The 12,512-nt window shown below is 42.8% G+C and overlaps 1 protein-coding gene across 1 annotated transcript; it reads left to right on the forward strand.

Annotated features, from left to right (window-relative positions):
* Positions 1 to 334: 334 nt before the first annotated feature.
* On the forward strand, positions 335 to 4,486 carry spry1 (sprouty homolog 1, antagonist of FGF signaling (Drosophila)). Its single transcript, XM_026183507.2, has 2 exons — positions 335 to 936; positions 2,504 to 4,486. Exon 2 carries the CDS (start codon positions 2,554 to 2,556, stop codon positions 3,634 to 3,636), a length of 1,083 nt encoding a protein of 360 aa, XP_026039292.2. The 5' UTR covers positions 335 to 936; positions 2,504 to 2,553; the 3' UTR covers positions 3,637 to 4,486.
* The last annotated feature ends 8,026 nt before the right edge of the window (positions 4,487 to 12,512 follow it).

Here is a 12,512-nt window from a genome sequence, read left to right on the forward strand (position 1 = left end):
TTTATTTTTCAGCTTATAAGGACCATCGTGGTATTTGGGTGCACATTTTTCGAAACATGGACAAAAAATAAATAAATAAATCAGAAATTCTGAATCTACGTAAAGTGGTTTTCTTTCCTTTTTTTTGATGCGTGTGTATGGTACCAATAATGACAACTCAGCAATGTTATAAATAAATACGGCGTTTAATACGTCACTATTAGTCACATCACCCTCATTCACACCATTAATCATAACCCACAAGAACGGAAACTAGTATTTTTTTTCCTTCCCCTAACCCCCTCGTTGAGTCAACGTTTGCGTTTTTAAAAAGCCGTTCCACCTTAACCAGTGCACACATCTCTATCGCCCGGCCTTCCACATCTGCCCAATGAATCAGGAACGGATGCGATGTATCCTTTTTCAGCGGAGTGGCTGGCCAATGGGAGTTGGATTGTCGAGCAAACACTAAGCCCTGAGCCCCCATTCATCAGTGCTGAACAGGCCCGCAGAGCAGAAGAGAGCGCACCGCTGTCTGCAACATAACGACGCTTTTGCACAAGAGCGCAGATATCCCGCAACAATAACTAACAGCCAGAACTCAAATACAATTCTCAGCAGATACGCGAGGAGGAGCAACTTTTGGATATAAGCTCGCGCGTGTTTATTTATTTATTTTTTCCTCTCAGCCTTCTTCATCAGAGCTCCGCCGTGGATTTACTTTATCTTGGGACAGATGCACGCGTAACACACGCTGAACTTTTCAGTACGACTTAACCGAAAAAAATTAAATAAAAAGGGAATAACGCAAAGGGATACATTCGCACTTGGATTAACAGACTGAATGTTATGCATTAGACCTCATAATCTACAGCTGGACATTGCCCCTTCCGTTTGGATGGAGTTTTGGTAGATTATTTGGTTGATGGATTCGACGCTATGGATGCTTGCATATAGGTATGCATTTTCTTAGTGATTTTACGCTTATTTTGCGCATTTTGCTTTGGTTTTAGGGCATTTGTTGCCCGATAGTAGGGCACGTAGCTACCTAGAAAGCGCCGCTGCAGCAATAAAGTCCAAATGTTTTGCTGTGCGCAAAGACTTTTCGTCTTATTTTCCATGTGTTCGCCATGAAATAAAGAATCCGCTGTGGGTTGAACTGATCGCGACTACTTGGTGAAGTTGATGGATTTCCACGCCAGTGTTGTTCCGAGGCTGTGCTGTAACAAACACCCCTCCCCCATGGCGGTTGTTTTCATTCATAAGTTTTGCCCGTCTTACGCGTCCTGTAATGTCTCTTCATCTCCGGCTCTGGTTTTTATAAGATCCTGTTTTTATTACTGCAAACAACGCCTTCTCATGTGAGCGCGTTCTGTGCATATGATCCTATTTAAAGTGCGCCATTTGACGGATAGACTATTAAATGTATAGATAAATATTTTTAATGTAGTTGAAACGTGAGTTTGTTTATGTGCAAAGCCGCAAAATCGATCTTTCTGCTTTGATTGTAGTAGTTTTTATTTTTATTTAATCGTTAATAGTTTTAAGGAGCCCTTCACGGGACACCTAGGCTTTATGTTTTTGTAAACTGTAAGTTTCGGCCTCCTGCAGGTCGGCTGTGCTTAATAACATCCCCAAAGACTCAAGTTCAAATTCCTAATCGTATTCCTATAAATACAAATACGAGATATATATATATATATATATATATATATATATATATATATATATATATATATATATATATATATATATATATATATATATATATATAAAATGTGTGTGTGTGTGTGTGTGTGTTCATATTGACTTCAAAAATTGGGGGCTTCTCGAAACTGAAATAAGGTTTTAATCTGACGATTTTCGAGCGTTTTTTAACTGCCGTCTATATTTTGTCGGAACTTGATCTGACCTTAGTTTTTTAGCTCTACTTTTGTCCCCGTTTCCCTGAAATCCTTTTTGATGTAGTAATAGAATACTAAGTGAGGCAGCTCATTTAGTTCCCTTGGATAGTGTCCTCGTTTCGTCGCCGCGGTGCATTTAAATGTTAACTAGTCATACAAATGTAAATGAGCAGGGGAAGTATTTGTAGGGCCTGCTGAAGTTTAGATGTGTGCCTGTTGGGGAGGAAGGTACAAAAAGTCTTGTTAATAGTCAACTTTTTCCCGGGTTGCCTCACTTAACGGGCTCAAAAGTGACATATTGTCATGTTGACAGGGTGAAGACAGTTGGTCTGGATTAACTATAAAGACTTATTTATTTGTCATTAATTTATAAACACTGTTCAGCATCTTATGTTATAGCTGTGCAATAACTGCTATGGTATGCATCAAGAATGATTGTAATGATATATTAGTATTAGATTTTTATTAGTATTATTTCTGAATCCAAAAACACTTGGGATTGTGTTAACCCCTCTTCCATCAGGACTGTGCTTCCTAGAACAAGGATTTTTATTTTCTGCTTGACTGTTTCTGATCATATCTCCTGCCTCTTCCTTGTCTCCCCCCCCCCCCCCTGGCAGGTTTTCCGATGCATGTCCACGGTGAATGTCGGAAGTGGTGATTCCCCCAGATGGAGCTCCAAAGTCAACATGGCCCTGGCGGTTCATTAGTGGTGATCCAACAGCCTTCCCTAGAGAGTCGGCAGAGGTCGGATTACGAGCGGGAGTTCCAGCATGCCGGCATTTTCTCTCTGGAACAAATCAAGGCCATCCGCTCTAGCAACGAGTACACTGAGGGACCCTCAGTGGTTCGGAGGCCCCCTGCACCCCGGATGGTCTCCAGACCCCATGAAAAGCAGGAGAGGACTCACGAGGTCATCCTCGTCAATGTGAACAACAATTATGAGCACCGGTCATCAGGTCACCACCATCATGCTGGGGGCAGTGTGTTGGTTGGGGGACAGCAGTATGGTGGGCCTCGGGCACCAGGGCTCAGCCGCTCTACTAGCACAGGAAGCGCCGCCAGCTCAGGGAGCAACAGCAGTGCCTCCTCTGAGCAGGGACTCTTGGCACGCTCACCCCCCACCAGACCTGGCATTAGCTTACAGCATCACCACCGAGTGGATCGGCCTGTTCGGACTCAGCCGAAGCCCAAGGCCCTTTTACAGCCCCAGCAGGGACCTCAATTTTACCAGCCTCCACTAGAGGCTCCACTCAAGCCCCAGGGCAAAGGGAAATCAGACTTTTCTGGCTCTGGCAACGAGGTGGTGGCTGCTGCTGGGCACCAGTTCATCTGCGAGCGCTGTGGGAAGTGCAAGTGCACCGACTGCACAGCACCCAGGAGCCTGCCTTCATGTCTGGCGTGTAATGGCCAGTGCCTCTGCTCTGCTGAGAGTGCACTGGAGCACGGCACGTGTATGTGCCTTGTTAAGGGCATCTTCTACCACTGCTCCAATGACGATGAGGGGGATTCATGTGCTGACCACCCCTGTTCACTGTCACGTTCCCACTGCTGCTCTCGCTTCCTGTGCATGGGATTAATGTCGGTACTCTTCCCCTGTCTGCTATGCTACCCACCTGTCAAGGGGTGTCTGAAGGCATGCCAGGGTTGCTATGACCGGGTTAAGAGACCTGGCTGTCGCTGCAAGAACTCCAACACTGTGTATTGTAAACTGGAGAGCTGGGCCCCACAGACCCAGGAAAAGCCTTCCTGATCGCTTCCCAAGGTCTCAGTGATTGCCTGTGCACAGGAGACTCTAGAAACGGATCTTATGATGACAATGATAATGATAGTCACAAATTAATGTTTATCAGACATTCTGAGCACCTCCCACCCACCTCCCCTCCTCGCTGCAGAACCCTAAGGAGCTAAGCAAAGGAGTAACGAAAACCACTCGATTATTTTTAGTTTTATTTTCTCTGGATCAGGACCATGTTTTTACAGACCAGTGTTTGCCTTAACTGTTTCTATGTCTATCCTCAGCTCCTCATTAACACTATTTTTTATATATATATGAAAAGTTTTTCTTCCGTTTTAGGTAGGCACTTTCCTCCGGGTCTGTGTGCCCGGTGGGATCTGCCTCTCACCAAATCTGTGAAGGACGATCTACTATAGGGCAATTATGTAGCTGTTACCTGGTATTCATAGCAAGCAGGTATGTTTGAGTTTATTGGTTGCTACCACACTAAAACCGTGGTTTCTATGCTCATTTTGCATTAACGAAAGCACATCCATCTCATAGTATTCTCCACTTGGATATGTTTCTCTCCTTCCACCCATCTGAACCTTTCATACACATTCTGTGGCATATTCTCCGATGTTTTTTGTTTTCCTTTTATCTTGTGTAAATTGTATGTTCAAAAATCCATAAGAGGAATTCTGGCTATTTTTTAAAAGAAAAAAATGTCTGTTAAACATTTTTTTTGTTAAAAAAAATATTTATTATGTGAAGCTCTATTATTTTATGATATTTATTGCAAGAGACAGTCTTAAATTTACTCATGTCTGAATATAACAAAATATCAAATACTTACTGAAAAATTAAAGGGTGGCACAAAAGAAAACTATGTTAACTTTAACGCAGAAAATATATTAATTAATGAAAAAATAGCACTGTCTGGTGTCTTGATTGCCCTGCTGAGAAGCAGTAACTAAATCTGATGGATGGCCGCTGGCTGATTTTTAAGGGAATGTGGGTCTGTTTCTTAAGTTGGGAGTTCAGTGGTGAACAGCAAATCACTGTTCCATGTGTGTATGCATGTGTGTGTGTGTGTGTTCACGCTGGGTGTGGAATTCCTGTTTTTTTTCTTTAAAGCTACAAGTAGAAACAGCTTGTAGCTCAAAATGTGACTGTTTACATTCTTGGAGGGCTTCTTTGCTGCGATTCTCCTCGGTAACCTTGAAAGCTAAACAATACAGGTCATTGACATGATTAGCCCCGAAGCTGCTAGCATCAACAGAGTCTCCACGTTTTCAGAGTGAGTTATGCTCACAGGAAGTAGCTCTCCCTCTAAACCCCCCTCTCGTCTCACCCGCCAACAAGTCACCACAAACTATGTACTGTAGTTTATTCCCTGGGCTTTAACGCAGCCAGATGGGGATGTTCCCAAACTCCCAAATGGTCTCCGCGCTGCAAACCCAAGAGTGTGTGCCATCAGATATGAGAGCGGTCATTACGAGTAGCCGGGGCCACCTGTTCAAAGATAATAAACCGGGGCTATCAATGCTGGGCTTTTATGGCATGGTTCCTGCACTAAAGGCAATGACAGGGGCCAATCCAGCCCCCACTGTGACCCGCAGTCCCCCATTTGGCCAGCTCTTTTTGTCAGTGAATTTATCACGTGGGAAGTCCACTGAACCCCTCCACCCCCACCACTGACACCCGCGCACTTCTCCACCTCCGGGCCCCCAAGAGATGAGATCATCACTTTGAGAGTTGGTTGGTCAGCCACAAATACCAGCAGCTGGGGAAACACAAAAGGTGAACAGGAAATTCTCTTGGACAAAGGAAAAAATATACAGCAGTTTAAATTTGGAGAGCTGCAGCGCTGGCGACAAAACAACACAACCGTGTCTATTATCAGCTACAAGTGATCGCAGTGGCCTTGGTTGCTGTTTGCAGCAGGCCTCGGATCTTTGGATTATTTAAAACGTCTTCAGCTAAAGTAAACTAGAACCCACTGTTAAAGCTCTGGCACTTTTAAGGAATAATTATTTAAGCGCTTTAAAGACGAGAAAAGTAATAGTAAACTCACTAGCATGCAGTCTTATTTTAATCATAAGTTTACATGAAAAAACAAAACACAAAACATCCCTTCAAGTTGGTGGTGAGTACTCACCGGGCTTTTCTTGGTGGAATGTACCTTTTGTTGCTCTGAGTAGTTAGGATTAGCGATTTGTCAATTTCCTGTTACCTTTCACAGCTGCAATTTGAGCCCTGTTTGCTCCTGGCCCTTAGATGATAGCATACAATAGGAGGCCTCTTTTTTTTTTCAGGTTTCATTATCGTTCCTCACTATGGATGAGGGGGATGGAAAAGATCTACACTGTATTCAGAAGGCGGTGAACAGGAAGACAGTGTTTACTTGATATTTTCCAGCCTAAGCCAAATAAGGCAACAGATCCTACTCCCACCATTTTCAGAACTTGGCTCTGTTAAGTCCGCAACACGTCTCTTAAATCTCTGATCTAATCAGCTGAGGTGTCTAAAATAACATTCAAGGCCCATGAATGGCTTCTTTCACTTTTCAGTCATCCTGCCACGTGAACTGCTCCGTAACTGCGTCACATTTTACTCGTCACACGACTAGCACTCCATCGAGAAAAAAAAGATATGAATTCTGAGTCAGTATTAAGTAATTCAATGGCAAAAATGGTAACAACCACCACCCCTCCTCCTCCTCCCCTTCTTTGCACTTGTTTTAGAGTAAATTTAGCTTCTCCACACACCCACGTAATGCTATTTGGAGTTGTCAGGCTTGGCGGGTCCCAAGCTGCAGCTTTGGGTTTTTTTGGGGGCCATACAAGTGCAAACATGCATGACTACCAAGTGAGTCACGATGGAAGCTCCAACCCACACATCCTACTGGGACAGTCCTTTTCTTAGCCGGGGCACTGCTGCCGGCATGGTCACAGTGGAGCAGGATATACTCTATAAACAGTCATCCTCCTCCACAGCATTCATCACCAAAAGGCTTGCTTCAGCTTTCCTCTGCCTGCTCATCTGGTTTTCATTATTTCCCCTCATGGCATATAAATAGAAATTAGCAATCAAGGGAAATATGGGGGTGGTGGATGTTGGAGGGGAAGGCAGGTTTTTTGGACTTCAGCATGACGACCAAAGTTTATGGAAGTTATCTCCTCAGATATTTGGTTTTTGTTGATCTCAGAGTCCTGGATCGACATGTGAGAGGGTTGAAGTGTTTAGAAACTGCTCCAACATCCACACTCAGCTGCCGCAGGATTAAAATGACAAAAGAACGATATTAGGTATCCATAAAAGATTTCAGTGCAGGTCCCGATAAAGTCAGAATTACTAGAGTTTACTGTATCCAAACACGGGGAAAATACAGTATATTGTTGCAGTCAGATGAAAACCTTTCCAAAATATAAACATTTTAGTGCGCAGCAATGTTTTTGCTTTGACTGCCATGTAGTGCTGACGTGATAAAAAAAAAAAAAAGATTTGGAAGAAGTAATTTCTCACACAAAAACTTGTGGTTCTTTAATTTAACCTAAAATTCCCCAAGCTGAAGATGTGAACCTTTCAGCCAACAGATAGATATTAAAAAGCCAGAGAAAGAGACTTCTACTTAAAAAAAAATAACTGCAGTTACCCTGCTTGACCTCTATGTCCAGAAAGATTAGACAATACGACATTTTCTCATTTACCCCTTTGTTGCGCTTTGTCATTTATTTTCCAAATGACACATCCACCTGGGAGAGTTGAAATTCACAAAGCAACGAGAGTAAATAGGCTTTTGTTTGATTGTGGCTACTACTTTAAAAATACACGTTAACATTTTAACATGGGACCACTTTGTCCAAACAAATAGTCCCCTAAACAGTTTCCTGTTTTGAGCAGCACACTTAAATGTTAATTCCCTGTTTCAAATTAAATCATAAGTCACAGTGACAACTGTATTAAATTCTGGGAAAGTTAAACCAAAATAATCCAATTAGCAAGAAAGACTCTTTTGTATTGTGTGGCACTACGTAAAACTACATTTAGATGCTGTTTCCTGTTGGTCAGATGACCAGTGCAGCACCTATTTAGCGGGCTCTTCCCTCATTGGGAGCTATAAAGGGCCTGTAGGTACAACCCAGTGTTTTATCAGGTGTTGGACTATTGAAGACGGATGTGTTTCATTGGGGTTTGAGCCCTTTTAAGCACTTGCTTCTGGGTATACACACACCCACAGGAACTTAATGTAACCCCCACCCCTTTAACTTAGTACGTGTCCGTGCAGCATCACAAGCCATCTGATGCCTCATTCTTAACCGAGCCTCCTTCCTGTCTCTTGTCTTTGTCTACTATTTTATGGACAAAGACCAGCTGGAGACAGTGATGTCTATCATGAAGGAGGAGGCTGATGGATCAATACAGTGTAATGCGCTTGGCAATCTTTCGGTGAGCTCCTTTTGAAATTAATGGTTGGCATAATTTTTGCTACAGACTTGCTCTTGATCAATGGTTCCTATTGACTCATCAGTATTCCAAGTGTTTGCAAAGTTAGCGCAAAAGCCTGTCTATTGGGGCCAGTTCTCACAGGCCCCAATAGACTCACTTGTGATTTTGTATTCCGCTCACTAATTAAATCAGCAGGGTGTTTGTCTCACTGTTGCTCTTATTGGAGACTGTTGTTAGAAACAGCAGTTGTCAACAGTCATTAGATCTGATCCCCAAATGTGCTCACAGCGATTCAAGAGATAATCAAAAGACTGTAGTTTATAGCCAGGGATATGTGAAAATGACAGCAACAGACAAGAATGATGAAGATCAGAACCTGCCTTACATAAAAATCACCTCCACAAATAAAAGATCACACCCTTGTTTCTCTTTTTACAGCCCCAGGGGACAATCTTGTGTGTTGCATTCCAGGCCCCCTACAAGCACGTTTGTTCTGTTTTTCCCTTTTGATAGCTCAAAAGAAGGCCAACAAAAAGCATCACACATGAACATCAAGTACATAGTTTGAAAGATAAATAGATTTGTGTGTATTTTTCTGCAAGGAAGAAGAGGAAGCTTGCTCTTTCTTTACCCCCCCCCCTTCCCTCCCCCCTTCTTTCTCTCCCTTTTTTTCAAGATTAGACTGCATCCAGACAGATGGTTCCCGTCTGCTGGCTTTTTTCAATTCACTTCCTCTCGTCACAGACAGCCTCTCTTCCCCCCTCTGTCCCCCCCTCCTCAACGGCTCCTCTGTTATGTGGCTGGAAATAATCTTTTATTGCCCAGTTGTTCGGAAGTGACCTTCTGCCCTTGATTAGATAGGGCCAAGTCCTATCACACGATTGTATTTGAGCTGGCGGGACAACCCCCACACCCCACACACACACCATTCATCCCCTCCCACAGCCCCATCCTTTACCCAACCCCCCATGCCTCTCATACTGCCAGGACCTTGGTGATCCTGTATGAGGGCACAACAATGGGGGGCTTTAGTCCCGTCCGGCTCTACTCGGCTGGGGGGGGCAATAGGGTGGGGGTCATGAGGGACTTTCTTTTTTTTTTTCATCAGTCAACCAGTCACTGAGTGGAAGTTGCAGCCCCCTTGTCCCTCCCCCCTCCCCCCTAAAGCTTCCATTCCATCAGCAATACGATGGTTAACCTCCCAGTTGCCGGATGTTCACCCTTTGACCCTTAAAAAGCCTCTTCCTTCTTCCTTTCCCAATGACCCCCCCTCCCACCCTTATGAACCACTCCAGAGATAGGCTTTAATCTCCTACACTATCAGTGGACCTTTGAGGCTGCTGTGTGGTCGACCAACAGGTGGGCTTGCTGAGATGTTTTGATCTTTGTGGAACTTGGGATCAGGCAGGTTTTGATCCCGTTTCTTAGAAATATCCAGTTCTAGTCTGAAGGAGATGAAAATCTACTAAAGCAAGCAGTAATCAGTGGTTTACACTCTGACACAGCAAATAAAAGTGAATGTTAAAACACAGGGATTAACAGACAGCCTCTTCCTCCTAGGACTGTCCAGCTCCCCCTGCGCTCAAGTTCAAGAAGGATAGGTAATGAGCAAAGACTGTTCTCTCATATTTGCTTTACATCTGCAATAACATCCACTAATAGTATTATAAATATTTGATGCAGACACAACATTTTGATGTTTGAAACGATTGTTTGAGCAGGTCTTAGGGAAATTTAGGAAATAAACAGGTGCTGATGGGTTTACACTCATAGAGCCCTGAGTGGTTTACAGTAAGTTATATTTTGTCAGGCTGTTTCCTTTGCTTAAATTTTTTTTTTTGATATTTCAGTGACATTATTTAAAAGTGTGGAAACCTTATCAAACACTACAAATCCCTCCCACCCCTCAACCCCCTGAGTACAATTTAGGTAGTTTCCCAATATGAGACACAACATGTACCCACAACGCTGGCTCTTTTTCCACTGTGGTTGTGCTCTTCAATTGTTTAACCTCACAAAGTAGTTTAATTCGTTTCAACACAAGCCTAAACCACTTGGTTATTATGTTTTTTAAAGGAACAAATCTGAGAAAAAAATCAACTTGTGTTTTTTTTGTAAACTCCTTTTCTAATTTTAGTGGCAGTTTTATAGTCATGCCACAACTTCAGGTAAAAAGCAGCCCTTTTCTCTCTCTCTCTGCTGGCTTGTTTGTTTCTTGTGCTCTTGAGCTGTAAACCCATAACAAAAACCTCGGTGTCCAGTTTCATTTTGTGAACCAAAGCCAGGCTGTGAATAGAAGAAGAATAGACAGGAAGACAACTCTGATTACCTCTATAAAGGAGCTGACCTCACGTTCCTCTCTCTTCTACCCTGTCCTCCCTGTCTCTTGCAAAAAATACTTTACAACTGAACCATTTATCTCAAAGCTGAAATTCTAAGGTGTACAATATGTGCAGAAAACTTGATATTGAACTAAAATGAGTCAAATCCCTCCCCTTGTTTTTATGAACAGCATATTCAAACCCTTAAAAAGTGATATGTGACAGACAGTAGTGCTGCATCTAACCTTTCTAGAGGTGCAATCACAGCAGAACAGATTCCCACACCACTGTTTAAATCAATAGTTGCTCGTCAAAATAGATGATAGAAGATTTGCATTAAGTTCCTTTGAAATACTTCAAATAATTGCATTACTGACTGTTTACAGTCAGCCTATTACAGTGATCGAATCAAGCCCAATGGAAAGATTGAGGGCATCTGTTTGGCAGGGGTCCTGCACTCCTCCCTCATCTGCCTCCAGGGTCTCTAAACCCCAAATCCAGAGTGGGGGTTGGGGGTCTTAACAGGAAGCTGACGAACCCTCCCCTCCTTGAAGGGGTGGGGGAAAAGGGCCTCTAGATCAAAGAGGAATCACACAGAAATGGCTTATCTGTTGTTGATTTTAAGCTTAGGATAAAGCACTGGGTTCTAGAAATGTGTCAAGGATTTACAGAGCTGGACCACTGAAGCTCCCACTTTCATCAAGGCAATTTCTTTTTCCAGATCTCTGTGAATGTGGGGGGTGTTCATGCAGAGTGGTGAGGGTTGCTTTCAAGCAACAAATAAGTGCAGGTGAGAAAAAAAAAGGGTCAACAAACATGGCAAAAGCACAAAGTTTCCACACTGATAACCAAAATTTTGTTTTATCTGATTCTATCTTACAGGTTTGCATTCTTGTATGTATTAAAAAACCAGTAGACATCAATAATTTCAACTCCCATTCTGTCCAGTCTTTAACATTTCAATTTCAAACCCAGCAAGAGGTGTGATTCTATCTCCATGTGTTTCAATGGCACTATTATGCCAAAGGGGAAATTGGACCTGCAGGCCAGCCACTTTCTCTGCTGTAGATCTTATTAAGTATGTCTCTCCATAATACAACCCAGCTTGACTCTCCGAGACCACACCCCTTTAGAGAAGCAGACCTGTCAGTCACAATCCTTGCAAGGCTCTGAAATGGTTAACTATTGCATGATTGGCACCTAGCAGAACATATACAGGCTCTGTGGGAATATACAGAAATGCTGTTGTACCACCAGGAGAAATTCTTTTCCACCTCGCTGCCCAGCCAGATTGTTGTATGTGCAAGTGTTAAGTTGCAGATGGGCGAAGTTGGCTATTTTCTACACAAAGCAGTTTCAGTGTAGCAAAGCAAGACGGGATGTTGACCATTATATATTCAGAACCACAGTATGCAGATATGCAGTACTGCACACCATCCTGTGGAACAGATAAAACGCCTCAGTGGGTTCCAAACTCTCTTATTGGACCCAAATTTCCAAAGTAATTTTCCTTGCAACTTAAAATTGTTGTTGTAGACTACTGTGCAGGCCGGTCTGGTCGTTCCAGGTTTTAGGGGAGTAAATCAGCAGCAGATAATATGTTTCAGTTGGCTGTCCTGGCAGCACAGGGCCTCGGGAATGTTTGGCCCGATAAAAAAAAGGCAGTTTTAACATTTCATACTAAACTTTTCTTTCCAGAGTATTTTAGGACTCATGCTAATTTCCCTATTTGCCATATGTCATGTTGTGGCCTGCACTATCAGCTAGAAAAGCACAGCATATTTTTGGAAGACTGTGTTATGCAGATGTGTTGTGGTATCTTTCTTTTATCATAGATGTATGAAAACTGATTTCTGGTTTCTAACATTTACAGTTCATGGATCAAAAACAAAACAGACAAAGACACCTAGCAAAACCATTCTCACAGGTAATAACATTGCTTTTTTCTAACCAAGACAGACTTTAGCCAAATTCGGCACTACTTGATAAGCTATCAGATCGCAGGATTCACGTACAAACTGTAATGATATGGAAGCAGATGGCTGAAAATGTAACCAAAGCCAAGTGCCAGAAATTGAATTTCCTTGAATGGACCTAGCTACTGTGATGCTAACTGTGAATTTTGGACTCCTCATTATG

The sequence above is a fragment of the Astatotilapia calliptera genome, chromosome 2, assembly GCF_964374335.1.
Source record: "Astatotilapia calliptera chromosome 2, fAstCal68.1, whole genome shotgun sequence".
In the NCBI taxonomy this organism is placed as follows: Eukaryota; Metazoa; Chordata; class Actinopteri; order Cichliformes; family Cichlidae; genus Astatotilapia; species Astatotilapia calliptera.